Source organism: Salmo salar, chromosome ssa15 (assembly GCF_905237065.1).
Source record: "Salmo salar chromosome ssa15, Ssal_v3.1, whole genome shotgun sequence".
NCBI classification, from domain to species: domain Eukaryota; kingdom Metazoa; phylum Chordata; class Actinopteri; order Salmoniformes; family Salmonidae; genus Salmo; species Salmo salar.
Window position 1 is genome coordinate 11360000 of NC_059456.1, and position 24514 is coordinate 11384513.

The window sequence follows — 24514 nt, forward strand, 5'->3', positions numbered from 1 at the left end:
CCTTCACTAGTCATTCATCAAATCCTAAGGAATATCTTTTAGTAGAAAATAATCATCCTGTAGCTGTCTACTTTGTCTTGCATATATTCCCCTCCTCTTCTCTAACCCTTGACCTCTCGCTCCGGACTCATCTCCTCTCTCCTGTGTTGTCATGGTTTCAGCCTGTCTTAACATCACATGACAGACAGTTTTAGAGACTACATCCATACAGTAGAACATGGTTTGAATGAGTTTGTTAGAAATCTGACTGCAGGTATTAGAGTTCAGCTAGGAGTAGATCTGGATCTGTAGTGGAATGTTGAGCTAACCAGTAACGCAGTGTGTTCGTCCCCAGCGTTTGGAGGTCGCATCCATAGCCCGCTGACGGTGGTCCTTGTGGGGACTCATGCTGACGTGGCTTGCCTGCCTCGGGGGGCTGGAGGGGAGTTTGGATACGACAAGGAGAGGCCTCTACTCAAGGAGCTCCGGAACAGGTTTGGCAACGACCTGCAGATCTCAGAGAGGCTGTTTGTGATGGACGCTGGAGCCTCCACCTCTAAAGATGTCAAACTGCTACGGAACCACCTACTGGAACTACGCAATAACATAGTCTCTGTAAGTTCATATACTCTGACAGCCAATAACATCGTCTCTGTTAGTTCATACACTCTGACAGCCAATAACATCGTCTCTGTTATTTCATACACTCTGACAGCCAATAACATCGTCTCTGTTATTTCATACACTCTGACAGCCAATAACATCGTCTCTGTTATTTCATACACTCTGACAGCCAATAACATCGTCTCTGTTATTTCATACACTCTGACAGCCAATAACATCGTCTCTGTAAGTTCATACACTCTGACAGCCAATAACATCGTCTCTGTAAGTTCATACACTCTGACAGCCAATAACATCGTCTCTGTAAGTTCATACACTCTGACAGCCAATAACATCGTCTCTGTAAGTTCATACACTCTGACAGCCAATAACATCGTCTCTGTAAGTTCATACACTCTGACAGCCAATAACATCGTCTCTGTAAGTTCATACACTCTGACAGCCAATAACATCGTCTCTGTTAGTTCATACACTCTGACAGCCAATAACATCGTCTCTGTAAGTTCATACACTCTGACAGCCAATAACATCGTCTCTGTAAGTTCATACACTCTGACAGCCAATAACATCGTCTCTGTAAGTTCATACACTCTGACAGCCAATAACATCGAATCAATGTTTATTTGTCACGTGTCGAATACAACAGCTGTAGACCTTAGTGTCTTATTGGTTTTACTACATGTCTTGCGTTTCAGTGTATGTTTATTCTGTTTCAGAGTTTCAAAGTATTCATATCGTAGCGCTGGGTTGTTTTGCTGCTTATGTTTTTCATTTGACATTTGTCTTAGGTGTTTTCTAATTGTTTTACATTCCGTATCAAACCATTTTTCAGAAACTTTTTGTTTCTGATGTTGCGTTTCTTTAGTTTTTCTCAGATTTGCTGATTTGACACCTTTTATTGTTTTGATATTGTGAGTTATTGAAGACCTGTGTAGAGTTCATTATTTCATTTTAATCTTTCGATGAATTTCTCTGCACTTTTTGGAGCCCATCTGTCTGATTTGGTTCATGTTGTAGAGTTTAATTGGGCTGTTTTTTTTAGAATGAGTATTGCTGGTTAATTTCTTCAGAAACACCTTGATCTGACTGTGATCCGACAATGGTGTCTGTGTTCCGACAATGGCGTCTGTGATCCGACAATGGTGTCTGTGATCCGACAATGGTGTCTGTGATCCGACAATGGCGTCTGTGATCCGACAATGGCGTCTGTGATCCGACAATGGTGTCTGTGATCCGACAATGGTGTCTGTGATCCGACAATGGTGTCTGTGGTCTGACAGTCAGGGGCGAAAATCTGATATCAACTTTGGAGGGGACAATTACATTACATTTTCTCAAGAGCAATTCCTGAGGGGAACACCAAAAGTAGTGCTGTAACACATAGCCTACGTTTAATATGGTAAATGTATATTGAGGAACCAAAGAAATAAGGTGTTTGCCGTACTCCTAACTACCGGTACCCAAAACTACACAACTAATCACAACAGCAATACGATTGCCTTTAAGTAATCTTAGTTCAGTCACCAGTTTAAGTTGAGAGTGGGGGTATCCATGGCATCTTCCAATTATGTTCCTATTTTACAAGTCGAAAAAAATGGAGAACCTTTCATAATGTTGCCAAACAAAGACTCAACAAACTTACCTGAGACTCCCTGTCTCTGCCAGTCTGTCCCTGCATATCTGTCCCCAACTCTGCTGTCTGTGTGCCATCTGTTGCCTGCTCTGCCTAATGACATCATTGTGAAACAATTCCATTAGCATTTCACTTCTTTCTTATGAACATTTTATCAACTAGTCTTTGAGATATTAGGCTACTAGGGTTCTTACTTTGCGTTTTGGTGTACTGAAAAATACTCTGATGTCCGTCTTTTTTCTGCCATTTTTCTGCCATTTTTCTACCTGGTTGGCTACACACACACAGTATGTAGGTTATTTACAGTAGGAGATGGGCTTCTATCTTATCTTCTATCATTCTATATGGGCTTCGATCTTAAAGGTAGCTAGCAAATGTGAAACGGATTGCAGTGACAAGAGTTGACAGCTGTATGAGTTCACCATTTACACAACATATGCTGCAACATTCTGTAATTTTAATATAGTTTGTTTCATATTGGCTGGCTTCCAACAATAGCTGAATTTGCAAAGCTAGCGAGCACCAATTCCGTTTCAGTGGTGTTTGCTATAATCTTTGCTACCCGGGTTAAATAAAGGTGAAATAAAATATATAAATAAAAGTTCCCTTGCGACAATTTAGCTTTTGCAACGAGACCATTAAATATATTTAAAACAATGGTAGAAGAGAGTGTAGTTCAGTTTATCGCTAACCTTATCACAGGGACTTTGAAGCACTAACTTACATGTATGCTGATCTTGGAATAAATTGACGATAGCAAAGATTCCATCTTTGACGACGCCACATAAATGGAATAGGTACTAGCTAGCTTAATAGTTCATATTTGCGCGCTAGCTCTGCATATTCAGCTAGTGTGTGTGCGCGATTGACTGGATTAACCTCACGTCAGTGCCTTTCAGACAGTAGATACGACCTCTACATTACCTCGCAAGCTAAGGAACTGGCAGTGGATCAAACCATTGTGAGGCAAAGGGTGGGGGGGTCGCAATCTTTTGAAACTTAAAAACGCGCTATTAAGTGTCAATAATCAGCACAATTGCTTTCATTGCGTATTATTAATATTATTTAAATTACATAGTTATGTTTCAGTGATATATTGGGGGGACAAATCATATTTTTCCCAGGATGGGGGGGTCGTGTCCCCCCGTCCCCCCCCGGGATTTCCGCCCCTGCTGACAGTGAATGCACTAATGGAGGAGGGGTCAATGTCAGTGATGGCATAATCGACTACACCATTAAGCATGTACAGGCCTAACGCTCGACAGAGATGCACTAACTCCTTCCCATTTTTGTTCAGTATTTGGTCAGGACTGTTTCTATTATTTATAATAGGGCTACTGTACAAGGAGGGGTGTCCAAATATGTGGTGATTTCCTCCATCAGTGTAGTCAGGCTCAGAACCTGTTCTCGCATTGAAATCTCCACAACAAAGCACTTTACCCTCTGCCTGAAATGTCTTGATTTCTGTATGGAGATTGTCAATAAACTGATCATCATGATATGGTGAATCTGAAGGAGGAGCATAAGCTGCACATACAGTTGAAGTGGGAAGTTTACATACACCTTAGCCAAATACATTTAAACTCAGTTTTTCACAATTCCTGACATTTAATCCTAGTAAAAATTCCCTATCTTAGGTCAGTTAGGATCACCACTTTATTTTAAGAATGTGAAATGTCAGAATAATAGTAGAGAGAATGATTTATTTCAGCTTTTATTTCTTTCATCACATTCCAAGTGGGTCAGAAGTTTACATACACTCAATTAGTATTTGGTAGCATTGCCGTTAAATTGTTTAACTTGGGTCAAACGTTTCCCACAATAAGTTGGGTGAATTTTGGCCCATTCCTCCTGACAGAGCTGGTGTAACTGAGTCAGGTTTGTAGGCCTCCTTGTTCACACACGCTTTTTCAGTTCTGCCCACAAATGTTCTATAGGATGGAGGTCAGGGCTTTGTGATGGCCACTCCAATACCTTGACTTTGTTATCCTTAAGCCATTTTGCCACAACTTTGGAAGTATGCTTGGGGTCATTGTCCATTTGGAAGACCCATTTGTGACCAAGCTTTAACTTCCTGACTAATGTCTTGAGATGTTGCTTCAATATATCCACATAATTTTCCTACCTCATGATGCCATCTATTTTGTGAAGTGCACCAGTCCCTCCTGCAGCAAAGCACCCCCACAACATGATGCTGCCACCCCCGTGCTTCACGGTTGGGATGGTGTTCTTCGGCTTGGAAGCATCCCCCTTTTTCCTCTAAACATAACGATGGTCATTATGGCCAAACAGTTCTATTTTTGTTTCATCAGACCAGAGGACATGTCTCCAAAAAGTACAATCTTTGTCCCCATGTGCAGTTGCAAACCATAGTCTGGCTTTTTTATGGCAGTTTTGGAGCAGTGGCTTCTTCCTTGCTAAGCGGCCTTTCAGGTTATGTCGATATAGGACTCGTTTTACTGTGGATATAGATACTTTTGTACCCGTTTCCTCCAGCATCTTCACAAGGTCCTTTGCTGTTGTTCTGGGATTGATTTGCACTTTTCACACCAAAGTACGTTCATCTCTAGGAGAGAGAACACTTCTCCTTCCTGAGCGGTATGACGGCTGTATGGTCCCATGGTGTTTATACTTGCGTACTATTGTTTGTACAGATGAACGTGGTACCTTCAGGCGTTTGGAAATTGCTCCCAAGGATGAACCAGAATTTTTTCTGAGGTCTTGGCTGATTTCTTTTGATTTTCCCATGATGTCAAGCAAAGAGGCACTGAGTTTGAAGGTAGGCCTTGAAATACATCCACAGGTACACCTCCAATTGACTCAAATTATGTGTATGTAAACTTCTGACCCACTGGAATTGTGATACAGTGAATTATAAGTGAAATAATCTGTCTGTAAACAATTGTTGGAAAAATTACTTGTGTCATGCACAAAGTAGATGTCCTAACCGACTTGCCAAAACTATAGTTTGTTAACAAGAAATTTGTGAAGTGGTTGAAAAATGAGTTTTAATGAGTCCAACCTAAGTGTATGTAAACTTCCAACTTCAACTGTATGTACAGGTTACATCATTGTCACAATTGATTGAAGTTTTAGCCAAATGTGATTAGTATTTTTTATTCATTTAATTCAGTCCTGCTTATGCCAAATTATGATTCCTCCTGCGTTCCGGCCTCGTTTAACATGTTTATGTTTGATTGATGGTAGTAAACTTTCTCTATAGCCTGAGGAACACTGAGTATCTATGTCTCCACGACACCATGTTTCCAGTAGGATTATGATGTCCTGTCCCTTGATGTTTTTAACAAATTCTGACATTTTTAGGACCAGAATTTGACAGACCGCCTCGATTTCGGTCTTATGTAGCAAAATATGAAATTGTGTTTTTTACATTGGATAAAAGTAGAGACTCAGAGCTAGAAAATGGTATATCATACACTGGAGAGGCTCTTCTTTGTCTACATCCATTCAGCATCCTTCACACCTTCTTAAGTCTTAGCCCCACCCATCATGAAATGACCAATGAAAAATTGGATGTAATAAATGGATCACTAGCCACTTTAAACAATGCCACTTTATATAATGTTTACATACCCTACATTACTCATCTCATATGTATATACTGTACTCTATACCATCTACTGCATCTTCCCTATGCCGTTCGGCAATCACTCATTCATATACTTATATGTACATATTCTTATTCATTCCTTTACACTTGTGTGTATAAGGTAGTTGTTGTGAAATTGTTAGATTACTTGTTCGATATTACTGCACGGTCGGAACTAGAAGCACAAGCATTTCACTACACTCGCATTAACATCTGCTAGCATTACATTACATTACATTACATTACATTTAAGTCATTTAGTAGACGCTCTTATCCAGAGCGACTTACAAAATGGTGCATTCACCTTATGATATCCAGTGGAACAACCACTTTACAATAGTGCATCTAAATCTTTTAAGGGGGGGGTTAGAAGGATTACTTTATCCTATCCTAGGTATTCCTTAAAGAGGTGGGGTTTCAGGTGTCTCCGGAAGGTGGTGATTGACTCCGCTGTCCTGGCGTCGTGAGGGAGCTTGTTCCACCATTGGGGTGCCAGAGCAGCGAACAGTTTTGACTGGGCTGAGCGGGAACTGTGCTTCCTCAGAGGTAGGGGGGCCAGCAGGCCAGTGGTGGATGAACGCAGTGCCCTTGTTTGGGTGTAGGGCCTGATCAGAGCCTGAAGGTATGGAGGTGCCGTTCCCTTCACAGCTCCGTAGGCAATCACCATGGTCTTGTAGCGGATGCGAGCTTCAACTGGAAGCCAGTGGAGAGAGCGGAGGAGCGGGGTGACGTGAGAGAACTTGGGAAGGTTGAACACCAGACGGGCTGCGGCGTTCTGGATGAGTTGTAGGGGTTTAATGGCACATGCAGGGAGCCCAGCCAACAGCGAGTTGCAGTAATCCAGACGGGAGATGACAAGTGCCTGGATTAGGACCTGCGCCGCTTCCTGTGTGAGGCAGGGTCGTACTCTGCGAATGTTGTAGAGCATGAACCTACAGGATCGGGTCACCGCCTTGATGTTAGTGGAGAACGACAGGGTGTTGTCCAGGATCACGCCAAGGTTCTTAGCACTCTGGGAGGAGGACACAAGGGAGTTGTCAACCGTGATGGCGAGATCATGGAACGGGCAGTCCTTCCCCGGGAGGAAGAGCAGCTCCGTCTTGCCGAGGTTCAGCTTGAGCTGGTGATCCGTCATCCACACTGATATGTCTGACAGACATGCAGAGATGCGATTCGCCGCCTGGTTATCAGAAGGGGGAAAGGAGAAGATTAATTGTGTGTCGTCTGCATAGCAATGATAGGAGAGACCATGTGAGGATATGACAGAGCCAAGTGACTTGGTGTATAGCGAGAATAGGAGAGGGCCTAGAACAGAGCCCTGGGGGACACCAGTGGTGAGAGCGCATGGTGCGGAGACAGATTCTCGCCACGCCACCTGGTAGGAGCGACCTGTCAGGTAGGACGCAATCCAAGCGTGGGCCGCGCCGGAGATGCCCAACTCGGAGAGGGTGGAGAGGAGGATCTGATGGTTCACAGTATCAAAGGCAGCAGATAGGTCTAGAAGGATGAGAGCAGAGGAGAGAGAGTTAGCTTTAGCAGTGCGGAGAGCCTCCGTGACACAGAGAAGAGCAGTCTCAGTTGAATGCCCAGTCTTGAAACCTGACTGATTAGGATCAAGAAGGTCATTCTGAGAGAGATAGCAGGAGAGCTGGCCAAGGACGGCACGTTCAAGAGTTTTGGAGAGAAAAGAAAGAAGGGATACTGGTCTGTAGTTGTTGACATCGGAGGGATCGAGTGTAGGTTTTTTTCAGAAGGGGTGCAACTCTCGCTCTCTTGAAGACGGAAGGGACGTAGCCAGCGGTCAAGGATGAGTTGATGAGCGAGGTGAGGAAGGGGAGAAGGTCTCCGGAAATGGTTTGGAGAAGAGAGGAGGGGATAGGGTCAAGTGGGCAGGTTGTTGGGCGGCCGGCCGTCACAAGACGCGAGATTTCATCTGGAGAGAGAGGGGAGAAAGAGGTCAAAGCACAGGGTAGGGCAGTGTGAGCAGGACCAGCGGTGTCGTTTGACTTAGCAAACGAGGATCGGATATCGTCAACCTTCTTTTCAAAATGGTTGACGAAGTCATCCGCAGAGAGGGGGGGGGGGAGGGGGAGGAGGATTCAGGAGGGAGGAGAAGGTAGCAAAGAGCTTCCTAGGGTTAGAGGCAGATGCTTGGAATTTAGAGTGGTAGAAAGTGGCTTTAGCAGCAGAGACAGAAGAGGAGAATGTAGAGAGGAGTGAGTGAAAGGATGCCAGGTCCGCAGGGAGGCGAGTTTTCCTCCATTTCCGCTCGGCTGCCCGGAGCCTTGTTCTGTGAGCTCGTAGTGTGTCATCGAGCCACGGAGCAGGAGGGGAGGACCGAGCTGGCCTGGAGGATAGGGGACAGAGAAAATCAAAGGATGCAGAAAGGGAGGAGAGGAGGGTTGAGGAGGCAGAATCAGGAGATAGGTTGGAGAAGGTTTGAGCAGAGGGAAGAGATGATAGGATGGAAGAGGAGAGAGTAGCGGGAGAGAGAGAGCGAAGGTTGGGACGGCGCAATACCATCCGAGTAGGGGCAGAGTGAGAAGTGTTGGATGAGAGCAAGAGGGAAAAGGATACAAGGTAGTGGTCGGAGATTTGGAGGGAGTTGCAATGAGATTAGTGGAAGAACAGCATCTAGTAAAGATGAGGTCAAGCGTATTGCCTGCCTTGTGAGTAGGAGGGGAAGGTGAGAGGTTGAGGTCAAAAGAGGAGAGGAGTGGAAAGAAGGAGGCAGAGAGGAATGAGTCAAAGGTAGACGTGGGGAGGTTAAAGTCACCCAGAACTGTGAGAGGTGAGCCATCCTCAGGAAAGGAACTTATCAAGGCGTCAAGCTCATTGATGAACTCTCCAAGGGAACCTGGAGGGCGATAAATGATAAGGATGTTAAGCTTGAAAGGGCTGGTAACTGTGACAGCATGGAATTCAAATGAGGAGATAGACAGATGGGTCAGGGGAGAAAGAGAGAATGTCCACTTGGGAGAGATGAGGATTCCAGTGCCACCACCCCGCTGGCTCGATGCTCTAGGGGTATGCGAGAACACGTGGGCAGACGAAGAGAGAGCAGTAGGAGTAGCAGTGTTATCTGTGGTAATCCATGTTTCCGTCAGCGCCAGGAAGTCTAGGGACTGGAGGGTAGCATAGGCTGAGATGAACTCAGCCTTGTTGGCTGCAGACCGGCAGTTCCAGAGGCTGCCGGAGACCTGGAACTCCACGTGGGTCGTGCGCGCTGGGACCACCAGGTTAGAGTGGCAGCGGCCACGCGGTGTGAAGCGTTTGTATGGCCTGTGCAGAGAGGAGAGAACAGGGATAGACAGACACATAGTTGACAAGCTACAGAAGTGTTGTTTCTTGTATTATTGTCTCCTGTGTCTTTAGAGAACTGTTTCACTTTGATATCCTTTTTCTTCTGTCCTGATTTTCTCTTTCTTTTCTTCTGTTAACTAGATATTCTTTGTTGTTCTTCGTTAGCTAGCTAGCTTCTTCCAAAAGAGTCCCTAGCAACTGCTTCGCAACTGGTAAACAATTCAGCTTGCTAAGATAACTACAATTTTAGGAAAAATAGTTATTTTTCAAAAGCCTATCTTCTTTGTTTGTTGCTTGTTTTTTCTCCTATTCAGTCTATTCAGCTAGCCATGTGTATGTGACCAATAACATTTGATTGTATTTATTTTGTTGATCAACTGTCCTGGGAAGTCTTTTCTTGGTAGGAGGATAGACACATCTATATTGGTTGTTGGGAACCGAGCCTGTGCCCGTTCTGCCACTCTTCTCACTGCCCCAGATACATTTTCACCTTTGGCATGAAGGTGGTTTGTGCCAGTGTGGATAATGATGTTGTTGGGGGTGTCAATCCTGGTCTGACTGAGTAGCTGCATTGCCCTGTCAGTTGTAGGACACCAGAACTTATACACCTGGTGTCTAGGGAATAATCTCTCCTAACCAAGAGCTTCCCATTTTAATCAATAAGGATTGTAGTTGTGGGTAGTTGTCTGGCTGGAGCAGACTGGGAGGCTGGTATTCTGACCTGGGCTGGAGCAGACTGGGAGGCTGGTATTCTACCGGAAAAGCCTGCTGGAACTGGGAGGCTGGTATTCTGACCTGGGCTGGAGCAGACTGGGAGGCTGGTAGGTTGATCTGGGCTGGAGCAGACTGGGAGGCTGGTATTCTGACCTGGGCTGGAGCAGACTGGGAGGCTGGTAGGTTGATCTGGGCTGGAGCAGACTGGGAGGCTGGTAGATTGACCTGGGCTGGAGCAGACTAGGAGGATGGTATTCTGACCTGGGCTGGAGCAGACTGGGAGGCTGGTAGGCTGACCTGGGCTGGAGCAGACTGGGAGGCTGGTATTCTGACCTGGGCTGGAGCAGACTGGGAGGCTGGAGCAGACTGGGAGGCTGGTAAGCTGACCTGGGCTGGATCAGACTGGGTGGCTGGTAGGTTGACCTGGGCTGGAGCAGACTGGGAGGCTGGTAGGCTGACCTGGGCTGGAGCAGACTGGGAGGCTGGTATTCTGACCTGGGCTGGAGCAGACTGGGAGGCTGGTAGGCTGACCTGGGCTGGAGCAAACTGGGAGGCTGGTATTCTGACCTGGGCTGGAGCAGACTGGGAGGCTGGTAGGTTGATCTGGGCTGGAGCAGACTGGGAGGCTGGTATTCTGACCTGGGCTGGAGCAGACTGGGAGGCTGACCTGGGCTGGAGCAGACTGGGAGGCTGGTATTCTGACCTGGGCTGGAGCAGACTGGGAGGCTGGTAGGTTGACCTGGGCTGGAGCAGACTGGGAGGCTGGTAGGTTGACCTGGGCTGGAGCAGACTGGGAGGCTGGTATTCTGACCTGGGCTGGAGCAGACTGGGAGGCTGGTAGGCTGACCTGGGCTGGAGCAGACTGGGAGGCTGGTATTCTGACCTGGGCTGGAGCAGACTGGGAGGCTGGTAGGCTGACCTGGGCTGGAGCAGACTGGGAGGCTGGTAGGCTGACCTGGGCTGGAGCAGACTGGGAGGCTGGTAGGTTGACCTGGGCTTTAGCAGACTGGGAGGCTGGTATTCTGAACTGGGCTGGAGCAGACTGGGAGGCTGGTATTCTGAACTGGGTTGGAGCAGACTGGGAGACTGGTATTCTGACCTGGGCTGGAGCAGACTGGGAGGCTGGTTGGTTGACCTGGGCTGGAGCAGACTGGGAGGCTGGTAGGCTGACCTGGGCTTTAGCAGACTGGGAGGCTGGTATTCTGAACTGGGCTGGAGCAGACTGGGAGGCCGGTATTCTGACCTGGGCTGGAGCAGACTGGGAGGCTGGTAGGTTAACCTGGGCTGGAGCAGACTGGTAGGCTGGTAGGTTGACCTGGGCTGGAGCAGACTGGGAGGCTGGTAGGTTGACCTGGGCTGGAGCAGACTGGGAGGCTGGTATTCTGAACTGGGCTGGAGCAGACTGGGAGGCTGGTATTCTGACCTGGGCTGGAGCAGACTGGGAGGCTGGTAGGTTAACCTGGGCTGGAGCAGACTGGGAGGCTGGTAGGTTGACCTGGGCTGGAGCAGACTGGGAGGCTGGTAGGTTGACCTGGGCTGGAGCAGACTGGGAGGCTGGTATTCTGACCTGGGCTGGAGCAGACTGGGAGGCTGGTAGGCTGACCTGGGCTGGAGCAGACTGGGAGGCTGGTAAGTTGACCTGGGCTGGAGCAGACTGGTAGGCTGGTAGGTTGACCTGGGCTGGAGCAGACTGGGAGGCTGGTAGGTTGACCTGGGCTGGAGCAGACTGGGAGGCTGGTATTCTGACCTGGGCTGGAGCAGACTGGGAGGCTGGTAGGCTGACCTGGGCTGGAGCAGACTGGGAGGCTGGTAGGTTGACCTGGGCTGGAGCAGACTGGGAGGCCGGTAGGTTGAGCTGGGCTGGAGCAGACTGGGAGGCTGGAGCAGACTGGGAGGCTGGTAGGTTGACCTGGGCTGGAGCAGACTGGGAGGCTGGTAGGTTGACCTGGGCTGGAGCAGACTGGGAGGCTGGTAGGTTGACCTGGGCTTTAGCAGACTGGGAGGCTGGTATTCTGAACTGGGCTGGAGCAGACTGGGAGGCTGGTATTCTGACCTGGGCTTTAGCAGACTGGGAGGCTGGTGCGGTGTCATCAGGCTGTGTGGTGGCTATGCTGGTTGTGCTGGTCTCAGGTTCTGCCTGTGTTGTACCAAGCTGGTGGACATGTTCTCTAGATGCAGGGTACATAATGACCAGCTGCTGGTTGAGGGGGTCAATGTACTTATTTCCATAGCAATGCTGGTGATGTTGGCTACAATGATGCAAAAGAAGCCCTACCTTGTTTATTGTATTATTTGTCTTTAGAGAAATGTGACTTGTGACAAATTGAGTCTAAAAGCTTTTTTGAAATCAACAAAGCATGAGAAGACTTTCCCTTCATTTTGGTTGGTTTGTTTGTCAGTTAGGGTGTGCAGGGTGAATACGGGGTCTGTCGTACGGTAATTTGGTAAGAAGCAAATTTGACATTTGCTCAGTACATTGTTTTCACTGAGTAAATGTACGAGTCTGCTGTTAATGATAATGCAGAGGATTTTCCCAATGTTGCTTTTGACGCATTTCCCACTGTAGTTATTGTGGTCCAATTTGTTAAGTCCCTCTCTCTCCCCTCTCTCTCTGACAGACCTGTAGTCCCATGTCGGCCCTTTCAGAGTGTCTGGTCTCGACCCTGCCCTCCTGGAGGAAAATGAGTGGTCCTAACCAGCTGACGTCATGGCAACAGTTTGTCTCTGACGTCCAGGAACACATCAACCCACTGGTCAGCGAGGAGCACCTCCGAGGGGTCGCACAGCAGCTCCACAGCATGGGAGAGGTACACACACACACACACACACACACACACACACACACACACACACACACACACACACACACACACACACAGCAGCTCCACAACATGGGAGAGGTACACACACACACACAGCAGCTCCACAGCATGGGAGAGGTACACACACACACACACACACACAGCAGCTCCACAATATGGGAGACCTACACACACACCTTATTACACAAAAGTCCAATCTCCAACGTAATTCGAGTGCACCTCAATAGTGTGAAGGATCTGTATTCAACCCAGGATTCTCCCCTATTCAGTGTCTGTGTTGTGAGGTTCTATTTCCTGCCACTGTTTAGCAGTGTGTTCCTCCATCTGGAAACAGTGATTGGACTGTTAGGACATGGTGATGGTGACAGAATGACTCTGCTCTGGTAGATAGACAGCCAACTGGCCTGGACAGACTTCAACTTGTGTTGTACTTCACACATTTCAATACCAGTCGTGAGATTATTTTTGATATGCCAACTTCATTCATCTTTCTCTCTCTCTATATCTCTCTCTCTATATATCGCTCTCTCTCGATCTCTCTATCACCTCTCTCTCACTCAATTTCAATTTAAGGGCTTTATTGGCATGGGAAACACATGTTAACATTGCCAAAGAAAGTTAAAATGAACTGTAAACATTACACTCACAGAAGTTCCAAAAGAATTAAGACATTTCAAATGTCATATTATGTGTATATATATATATACAGTGTTGTAACGATGTGCAAATAGTTAAAGTACAAAAGGGAAAATAAATAAACATAAATATGGGTTGTATTTACAATGGTGTTTGTTCTTCACTGGTTGCCCTTTTCTTGTGGTAACAGGACACAAATCTTGCTGCTGTGATGTCACACTGTGTTATTTCATCAAAATTGGATTTGTTTTTTAATACTTTGTGGGTCTGTGTAATCTGAGGGAAATATGTGTCTTTAATATGGTCCTACGTTTGGCAGGAGGTTAGGAAGTGCAGCTCAGTTTCCACCTCATATTGTGGGCAGCGTGTACATAGCCTGTCTTCTACATACATTGCATTCAGAAAGTATTCAGACCCCGTTCACTCTTCCACATTTTGTTACGTTACGGCCTTATTCTAAAATTTATTAAATTATTTTTTTCTCATCAATCTACACACAATACCCCATAATGACAAAGCAAAAACAGGATTTAAAAAAACTGAAATATCACATTTACATAAGTATTCAGACCCTTTACTCAGTACTTTGCTGATGCACCTTTGTCAGCGATTACAGCCTTGGATCTGACGCTACAAGCTTGGCACACCTGTATTTGGGGAGTTTCTCCCATTCTTCTCTGCAGATCCTCTCAAGCTCTGTCAGGTTGGATGGGGAGCGTCGCTGCACAGCTATTTTCAGGTCTCTCCAGAGATGTTCGATCGGGTTCAAGTCCGGGCTCTGGCTGGGCCACTCAAGGACATTCAGAGACTTGTCCCGAAGCCACTCCTGTGTTGTCTTGGCTGTGTGCTTAGGGTCGTTGTCCTGTTGGAATGTGAACCTTTGCAATTTCTCATTGTTGTTAGTTGTTTTAGGTTTTCTGCCAGAATTTACATTTGATATGTTAGCTGATAGGTCAAATCATGTCTAGGAGTCTGCTTCTTGTTACTTTGTTATCACTTCCTCTTAGCTCATTACTGTTTAGGAGTCTGCTTCTTGTTACTTTGTTATCACTTCCTCTTAGCTCATTACTGTTTAGGAGTCTGCTTCTTGTTACTTTGTTATCACTTCCTCTTAGCTCATTACTGTTTAGGAGTCTGCTTCTTGTTACTTTGTTATCACTTCCTCTTAGCTCATTACTGTTAAGGAGTCTGCTTCTTGTTACTTTGTTATCACTTCCTCTTAGCTCATTACTGTTAAGGAGTCTGCTTCTTGTTACTTTGTTATCACTTCCTCTTAGCTCATTACTGTTTAGGAGTCTGCTTCTTGTTACTTTGTTATCACTTCCTCTTAGCTCATTACTGTTTAGGAGTCTGCTTCTTGTTACTTTGTTATCACTTCCTCTTAGCTCATTACTGTTAAGGAGTCTGCTTCTTGTTACTTTGTTATCACTTCCTCTTAGCTCATTACTGTTAAGGAGTCTGCTTCTTGTTACTTTGTTATCACTTCCTCTTAGCTCATTACTGTTAAGGAGTCTGCTTCTTGTTACTTTGTTATCACTTCCTCTTAGCTCATTACTGTTTAGGAGTCTGCTTCTTGTTACTTTGTTATCACTTCCTCTTAGCTTAAAGTAGCCCAGGGCTTTGTTTACTTCCAGAGTAGTAAAGTCAGATACTGTATATTCTAATAATTTAATGTATATTTGTCAAACTCCTTCCATGGAGGGCTGAGTGTGTGTGGGTTTTCAGCCTCCCTTGAACTTGGTTACATTTACATTTACATTTTAGTCATTTAGCAGACGCTCTTATCCAGAGCGACTTACAGTAGTGAATACATACATTTCATTTCATGCTTTTTTTGTTGTTGTACTGGCCCCCCGTGGGAATCGAACCCACAACCCTGGCGTTGCACACACCATGCTGGCGTTGCACACACCATGCTCTACCAACTGAGCCACAGGTGAATGAAGGTCACTAATTAGTCAGGAACTCACCTCACCATGTTGTCTAGCTCTTAATTGAAAGGAGAAACCAGAAGACACACGAGGCAGACCATGGAATTAATCTGACACCACTGATTTAATGGAAACAACCAGCTTTTCAGCAGCTTCTTCAGTGAGGCTGTATGAAGCCACACAGGCACTCCATGTCTGATTGTTTACCTACTTATTGGTCTTCAGACAAATCTAAAACCTCGTGGACAGATTCACATGTTAAACGGCAAGAGACAACTTTCGCAAGAATTTTACTTCTGGGTAATCGAGATTAGACCAATCAATGTAGCTCTTTTGCCTGTATTGGGCAACATATCAGAATTGGGCTGGCTGTGTAAACACACCCATAGTGCTGAACCTTGGTTCTTTCTACCCTACATGGTGCTGAACCTTGGTTCTTTCTACCCTACATAGTGCTGAACCTTGGTTCTTTCTACCCTACATGGTGCTGAACCTTGGTTCTTTCTACCCTACATAGTGCTGAACCTTGGTTCTTTCTACCCTACATGGTGCTGAACCTTGGTTCTTTCTACCCTACATGGTGCTGAACCTTGGTTCTTTCTACCCTACATAGTGCTGAACCTTGGTTCTTTCTACCCTACATGGTGCTGAACCTTGGTTCTTTCTACCCTACATGGTGCTGAACCTTGGTTCTTCTACCCTACATGATGCTGAACCTTGGTTCTTTCTACCCTACATGGTGCTGAACCTTGGTTCTTTCTACCCTACATGATGCTGAACCTTGGTTCTTTCTACCCTACATGGTGCTGAACCTTGGTTCTTTCTACCCTACATGGTGCTGAACCTTGGTTCTTTCTACCCTACATGATGCTGAACCTTGGTTCTTTCTACCCTACATGGTGCTGAACCTTGGTTCTTTCTACCCTACATGGTGCTGAACCTTGGTTCTTTCTACCCTACATGGTGCTGAACCTTGGTTCTTTCTACCCTACATGGTGCTGAACCTTGGTTCTTTCTACCCTACATGATGCTGAACCTTGGTTCTTTCTACCCTACATGGTGCTGAACCTTGGTTCTTTCTACCCTACATGGTGCTGAACCTTGGTTCTTTCTACCCTACATGGTGCTGAACCTTGGTTCTTTCTACCCTACATGGTGCTGAACCTTGGTTCTTTCTACCCTACATGATGCTGAACCTTGGTTCTTTCTACCCTACATGGTGCTGAACCTTGGTTCTTTCTACCCCTACATGGTGCTGAACCTTGGTTCTTTCTACCCTACATGGTGCTGAACCTTGGTTCTTTCTACCCTACATGGTGCTGAACCTTGGTTCTTTCTACCCTACATGATGCTGAACCTTGGTTCTTTCTACCCTACATGGTGCTGAACCTTGGTTCTTTCTACCCTACATGGTGCTGAACCTTGGTTCTTTCTACCCTACATGGTGCTGAACCTTGGTTCTTTCTACCCTACATGGTGCTGAACCTTGGTTCTTTCTACCCTACATGATGCTGAACCTTGGTTCGTTCTACCCTACATGGTGCTGAACCTTGGTTCTTTCTACCCTACATGGTGCTGAACCTTGGTTCTTTCTACCCTACATGGTGCTGAACCTTGGTTCTTTCTACCCTACATGGTGCTGAACCTTGGTTCTTTCTACCCTACATGGTGCTGAACCTTGGTTCTTTCTACCCTACATGGTGCTGAACCTTGGTTCTTTCTACCCTACATGGTGCTGAACCATGGTTCTTTCTACCCTACATGATGCTGAACCTTGGTTCTTTCTACCCTACATGGTGCTGAACCTTGAACCTATTTTTATTGGTCAACATGGCGTCAGTGTAATCTACCTACTCATTTGATTAGATTTTTAACGTGTTATTAACAGCTGCTATAAGACAGCAGATTGCTGAGACGTGACTTGTTTATGCAGGTTTTACATGCTTTAGATCTGATATCTGCCAGGGGGAGGAGGATAGTTTTCATTTGGATTATATATCTCTCTCTTCCACTCTCTATCCATCTCTCTCTCTTCCCCTCTCTATCCATCTCTCTCCCTCCCTTTGTATCCATCTCTCTCTCTCCCCCTCTCTATCCATCTATCTCTCTCCCCTTCTCTATCCATCTCTCTCTCTTCCCCTCTCTATCCATCTCTCTCTCTTCCCCTCTCTATCCATCTCTCTCCCTCCCTTTGTATCCATCTCTCTCTCTCCCCCTCTCTATCCATCTCTCTCTCCCCCTCTCTATCCATCTCTCTCTTCCCCTCTCTATCCATCTCTCTCCCTCCCTTTGTATCCATCTATCTCCCTCCCTCTCTATCCATCTCTCTCTCTCCCCCTCTCTATCCATCTCTCTCTCTTCCCCTCTCTATCCATCTCTCTCCCTCCCTTTGTATCCATCTCTCTCCCTCCTTCTCTATCCATCTCTCTCTTCCCCTCTCTATCCATCTCTCTCCCTCCCTTTGTATCCATCTCTCTCCCTCCCTCTCTATCCATCTCTCTCTTCCCCTCTCTATCCATCTCTCTCCCTCCCTTTGTATCCATCTATCTCCCTCCCTCTCTATCCATCTCTCTCTCTCCCCCTCTCTATCCATCTCTCTCTCTTCCCCTCTCTATCCATCTCTCTCCCTCCCTTTGTATCCATCTCTCTCCCTCCTTCTCTATCCATCTCTCTCTTCCCCTCTCTATCCATCTCTCTCCCTCCCTTTGTATCCATCTCTCTCCCTCCCTCTCTATCCATCTCTCTCTTCTCCTCTCTATCCATCTCTCTCCCTCCCTTTGTATCCATCTCTCTCTCTCTCCCTCTCTATCCATGATGCTCTCTCTCCCTCTCTATCCATCGTGCTCTCTCTCCCTCTCTATCCATCGTGCGCTCTCTCTCCCTCTCTATCCATCGTGCTCTCTCTCCTCTCTATCCATCGTGCTCTCTCTCCCCTCTCTATCCATCATGCTCTCTCTCCCCTCTCTATCCATCGTGCTCTCTCTCCCCTCTCTATCCATCGTGCTCTCTCTCCCCCTCTCTATCCATCGTGCTCTCTCTCCCCTCTCTATCCATCGTGCTCTCTCTCTCCCTCTCTATCCATCGTGCTCTCTCTCCCCCTCTCTATCCATCGTGCTCTCTCTCTCCCTCTCTATCCATCGTGCTCTCTCTCTCCCTCTCTATCCATCGTGCTCTCTCTCCCCCTCTATCCATCGTGTCTCTCTCTCCCCCTCTATCCATCGTGCTCTCTCTCCCTCTCTATCCATCGTGCTCTCTCTCCCTCTCTATCCATCGTGCTCTCTCTCCCCTCTCTATCCATCGTGCTCTCTCTCCCTCTCTATCCATCGTGCTCTCTCTCTCCCTCTCTATCCATCGTGCTCTCTCTCCCTCTCTATCCATCGTGCTCTCTCTCCCCCTCTCTATCCATCGTGCTCTCTCTCCCCCTCTCTATCCATCGTGCTCTCTCTCCCCCTCTCTATCCATCGTGCTCTCTCTCCCCCTCTCTATCCATCGTGCTCTCTCTCCCCCTCTCTATCCATCGTGCTCTCTCTCCCCCTCTATCCATCGTGCTCTCTCTCTCCCCCTCTATCCATCGTGCTCTCTCTCCCTCTCTATCCATCGTGCTCTCTCTCCCCCTCTCTATCCATCGTGCTCTCTCTCCCCCTCTCTATCCATCTCTCTCCCTCCCTCTCTATCCATCTCTCTCTCTCCCCCTCTCTATCCATTGTGCTCTCTCTCCCTCTCTATCCATCGTGCTCTCTCTCCCTCCCTTTGTATCCATCTATCTCTCCCTCCCTCTCTATCCATCTCTCTCTCCCTCCCTCTCTATCCATCGTGCTCTCTCTCCCTCCCTCTCTATCCATCTCTCTCTCTTCCCCATCCTCCTAACAGATCAACCTGATGCAGAGCGAGACGGTGCAGGATGTGATGGTATTGGAGCCCCGCTGGCTGTGTAGTGGGGTGTTAGCCCGTCTCCTCTCTGTGGACACGCCTAAAGCTATCCACCACTACAGGGGGCGCTACAGGCTGGAGGAGATACAGGCTCTGGCCCCAGAGAGCGACGTGGACGAACTGCTACAGGTTAGAGACAGTCATCAGTACTATTACGGGGAACTGTTAGCATCTCCCATAGGAAAACATGTCACACTTAGCGACCATGCTAACACAAGCTGGGCATGCATAGTTGTATACCGTCAAGTATGCCACAATGCAACATGTTAGCATTTCCCATAGGAAAATATTAGCGTCCATGCTAACATCCTCTCTTACGACAGGTGCTGGATGCCATGGACGTGTGCGCACGTGACCTGACCAACCCTGGCATGGTGGATGTCCCCGCCCTGATCAAGACCAACAGCCTTCACCACTCCTGGACAGAGGAAGAGGAGGAGGACAATGTTCTGATCTACGGAGGGGTCAGGCTAGTTCCTGCTGAACACCTCACACCTTTCCCCTGTGGACTGTTCCACAAGCTACAGGTACCTGCTTTGATTCACCAACACTGTCTGAATGACTCCCATCTCTGTCAAGACTGTCTGAATGACTCCCCAGTCCCTGTCAAGACTGTCCCTATCAAGACTGTCTGAATGACTCCCCAGTCCCTATCAAGGCTGTCTGAATGACTCCCCAGTCCCTATCAAGACTGTCTGAATGACTCCCCAGTCCCTATCAAGGCTGTCTGAATGACTCCCCAGTCCCTATCAAGACTGTCTGAATGACTCCCCAGTCCCTATCAAGACTGTCTGAATGACTCCCCAGTCCCTATCAGTCTACTGTCTGAATGACTCCCCAGTCCCTGTCAAGACTGTCCCTATCAAGACTGTCTGAATGACTCCCCAGTCCCTATCAAGACTGTCTGAATGACTCCCCAGTCCCTATCATTCGACTGTCTGAATGACTCCCCAGTCCCTATCAAGACTGTCCCTATCAAGACTGTCTGAATGACTCCCCCAGTCCCTATCAAGACTGTCTGAATGACTCCCCAGTCCCTATCAAGACTGTCTGAATGACTCCCCAACTGTCCCTATCAAGACTGTCTGAATGACTCCCCAGTCCCTATCAAGACTGTCCCTATCAAGACTGTCTGAATGACTCCCCAGTCCCTGTCAAGACTGTCCCTATCAAGACTGTCTGAATGACTCCCCAGTCCCTGTCAAGACTGTCTGAATGACTCCCCAGTCCCTGTCAAGACTGTCTGAATGACTCCCCAGTCCCTATCAAGACTGTCTGAATGACTCCCCAGTCCCTATCAAGACTGTCTGAATGACTCCCCAGTCCCTGTCAAGACTGTCCCTATCAAGACTGTCTGAATGACTCCCCAGTCCCTATCAAGACTGTCTGAATGACTCCCCAGTCCCTATCATCTACTGTCTGAATGACTCCCCAGTCCCTATCAAGACTGTCCCTATCAAGACTGTCTGAATGACTCCCCAGTCCCTATCAAGACTGTCTGAATGACTCCCCAGTCCCTATCAAGACTGTCTGAATGACTCCCCAGTCCCTATCAAGACTGTCTGAATGACTCCCCAGTCCCTATCAAGACTGTCCCTATCAAGACTGTCTGAATGACTCCCCAGTCCCTGTCAAGACTGTCCCTATCAAGACTGTCTGAATGACTCCCCAGTCCCTATCAAGGCTGTCTGAATGACTCCCCAGTCCCTGTCAAGACTGTCTGAATGACTCCCCAGTCCCTGTCAAGACTGTCTGAATGACTCCCCAGTCCCTATCAAGACTGTCTGAATGACTCCCCAGTCCCTGTCAAGACTGTCCCTATCAAGGCTGTCTGAATGACTCCCCAGTCCCTGTCAAGACTGTCCCTATCAAGACTGTCTGAATGACTCCCCAGTCCCTATCAAGACTGTCTGAATGACTCCCCAGTCCCTGTCAAGACTGTCCCTATCAAGGCTGTCTGAATGACTCCCCAGTCCCTGTCAAGACTGTCCCTATCAAGACTGTCTGAATGACTCCCCAGTCCCTATCAAGACTGTCTGAATGACTCCCCAGTCCCTATCAAGACTGTCTGAATGACTCCCCAGTCCCTGTCAAGACTGTCCCTATCAAGACTGTCTGAATGACTCCCCAGTCCCTATCAAGACTGTCGACTGTCTGAATGACTCCCCCAGTCCCTGTCAAGGCTGTCTGAATGACTCCCCAGTCCCTGTCAAGGCTGTCTGAATGACTCCCCAGTCCCTATCAAGGCTGTCTGAATGACTCCCCAGTCCCTATCAAGACTGTCTGAATGACTCCCCAGTCCCTATCAAGACTGTCTGAATGACTCCCCAGTCCCTGTCAAGACTGTCCCTATCAAGACTGTCTGAATGACTCCCCAGTCCCTATCAAGACTGTCTGAATGACTCCCCAGTCCCTATCATCGACTGTCTGAATGACTCCCCAGTCCCTATCATCTACTGTCTGAATGACTCCCCAGTCCCTATCAAGACTGTCTGAATGACTCCCCAGTCCCTATCAAGACTGTCTGAATGACTCCCCAGTCCCTATCATCTACTGTCTGAATGACTCCCCAGTCCCTATCATAGACTGTCTGAATGACTCCCCAGTCCCTATCATCTACTGTCTGAATGACTCCCCAGTCCCTATCAAGACTGTCTGAATGACTCCCCAGTCCCTATCAGTGTCCCTAAAGGCTGTCTGAATGACTCCCGTCCCTGTCAGGTCCCTATCAAGACTGTCTGAATGACTCCCCAGTCCCTATCAAGACTGTCTGAATGACTCCCCAGTCCCTATCATCTACTGTCTGAATGACTCCCCAGTCCCTATCATCTACTGTCTGAATGACTCCCCAGTCCCTATCATCTACTGTCTGAATGACTCCCCAGTCCCTATCATCTAGGCTGTCTGAATGACTCCCCAGTCCCTATCAAGACTGTCTGAATGACTCCCCAGTCCCTGTCAAGTGCACTATTGAAAATGCTGCCATCTGGGATTCTCCGGAGTATGTTTCCGGTTGAGTATTCTGTTGTCATGTTTCCTGACTGTAGGTGAACCTGTGTCGCTGGAGTCACCAGCAGCGCCCTGAGGACGACACAGGGGAGGGGCCTGACGGTGACATCCGCCTCTGGACCAATGGGGCAAAGGTGAGCCAAGGCGGAGCGGAGGCCATGATCCTATTGGTCAACCACGGCCAAGGGGTGGAGATCCAGGTCAGAGGTCACGACAGCGAACGGGCCAAGTGTTACACCCTCCTGGACACCATGGTTACCATCACAGAGTCGCTCCTGTCCTCCACCCTCCCTGGCCTCCTCACCGCCCGGTATTACCTCAGCCCCCAGCAGCTCAGAGAGCATCACGGTCCCGTCATGATCTACCAGCCTAAAGACTTCCTGAAGGCCCAGACCCAGAGAGAGACCAGCCTCACCAACACCATGGGTGGTTACAGGGAAAGCTTCAGCAGTATCCTAGCCTTGGGCTGTACTGAAGTCTATAGTCAGGGTAGTCTGTGTGCAGATGTCCACATCTCAGAGGTCAGCCTGCTGGCCAGGAGGAAGCTGTGTCGTCTGTTAGACCCTCCTGATGCGCTGGGGAAGGACTGGTGTCTGCTGGCTATGAACCTGGGTCTCACCTACCTGGTGGCCAAACACAGCTCCACCCCTAACGGCACCCCAACCAATGGGGGCCCTGCCCCAGACAATGACCCCGCCCTCCTGGCCAGCCCCACGGCAGCGCTGCTCCGGGATTGGTCAGTCCGTCCAGACAGCACGGTGGGGTTGTTGATGTGGAAGCTGCGTGAGCTGGGGAGGCGTGACGCGGCTGACTTCCTGTTAAAGACCTCACCTGTCTTCAGGGTCAACATAGAGGGTGTGGCTAGGGGAGGGGGCAGAGCCTGTAACGGAGGCACCTCCTACAACTCCATCAGCTCAGTCATCTCCCGATGAGACGGTCACTGGGAACCAAGCAGAACCAAGCGGGTAGAGGAACAGAGGGACATACCTGAATTGGGTTTTCTTTTTCCGTCGCAAAACATTTTGCTTCAGTGTGCACTATTGAATACACACCATGTCCTGGATCAGAACAGCTTCCGCTCATCCTGATCTGGCCCACCAGGGGAGAAGACTATAAACTGATCCTAGATCAGAGTCCTGACTGGGGAAACGTCCCCAGAGTGAGGCTGGGCTAACTAGGGCTGACCAACCAACCAACACCATGTGCAATCTAATCTTTCCACAGGGTTTAGTGTTAGTTCTCTCCTGTTAACCCCTAGGTCACTGATGCTCTGTGAGACTGATGCTCTGTGCACATCCAGTGTCCATATAGCTTCCCTCCTCTCCCTTCTCCTCCTCCTCTCCTCTCTCCTCTTCCTACTCTTCTCTCTCATCCTCCTCCTCTCCTCTCTCTTCTCCTCCTCTCCTCTCTCCTCTTCCTACTCTTCTCTCTCCTCCTCCTCTCCTCTCCCTTCTCCTCCTACTCTTCTCTCTCCTCTTCCTACTCTTCTCTCCTACTTTCCTCCTCCTGTCCCCTCTCATCCTCCTCCTGTCCTGTCTCCTCCTCCTCCTGTCCTCCTCTCCTCTCTCCTCCAAACCTCTCCTCTCACCTCCTCTCTCATCCTGTCCACTCCTCTCTCATCCTGTCCCCTCTCCTCCTCTCCTCCTCCAAACGTTTCCTCTCTCATCCTGTCCCCTCTCCTCCTCTCCTCTCTCCTCCTCCTGTCCTCTCCTCCTCTCTCCTCCAAACGTCTCCTCTCTCGTCCTGTCTCCTCCTCTCCTCTCTCCTCCAAACGTCTCCTCTCTCCTCCTCCTCCTGTCCTCTCCTCCTCTCTCCTCCAAACGTTTCCTCTCTCATCCTGTCCCCGCTCCTCCTCTCCTCTCTCCTCCTCCTCCTGTCCTCTCCTCCTCTCTCCTCCAAACGTTTCCTCTCTCATCCTGTCCCCTCTCCTCTCTCCTGTCCTCCTCTCCTCTCTCCTCCAAACCTCTCCTTTCACCTCCTCTCTCATCCTGTCCTCTCCTCTCTCATCCTGTCCTGTCCTGTCTCCTCCTCTCCTCTCCTCTCTCCTCCTGTCCTCTCTTCTCTTCCTCTCCATCCCCCTATATGAATGTTGAAATTAACTGGCTTTCCTGAGCTCCAAAGAGGATCCCAAATGGAACCCTACTGAAGTGGCTTCTAAACTTTAATAGTTACTCTTTCTGCCCTGCTGCCCTGCTTGTCAGTACATCTCAACTGCAACACAGCACTAGAAGCACAGTACCAGTAAAACATTTTGGACACACCTACTCATTCAAGGATTATTCTTTATTTTAACTATTTTCTACATTGTAGAATAATAGTAAAG

At 48.1% G+C, this 24514-nt stretch overlaps 1 protein-coding gene across 5 annotated transcripts in view; it reads left to right on the plus strand.

Moving 5' to 3' along the window:
* The window catches only part of dapk1 (death-associated protein kinase 1), a 169185-nt gene extending 145545 nt beyond the window's left edge, over positions 1-23640 (plus strand). For all 5 annotated transcript variants that reach the window (XM_045695457.1, XM_045695458.1, XM_045695459.1 and 2 more), the window contains 5 exons: positions 335-594; positions 12482-12670; positions 19123-19311; positions 19506-19709; positions 22230-23640. In XM_045695457.1, the coding sequence (XP_045551413.1) occupies positions 335-594; positions 12482-12670; positions 19123-19311; positions 19506-19709; positions 22230-23123 (1736 nt within the window). In that variant the 3' untranslated portion in view covers positions 23124-23640. The remainder of the gene's footprint in view (positions 1-334; positions 595-12481; positions 12671-19122; positions 19312-19505; positions 19710-22229) is intronic.
* The last annotated feature ends 874 nt before the right edge of the window (positions 23641-24514 follow it).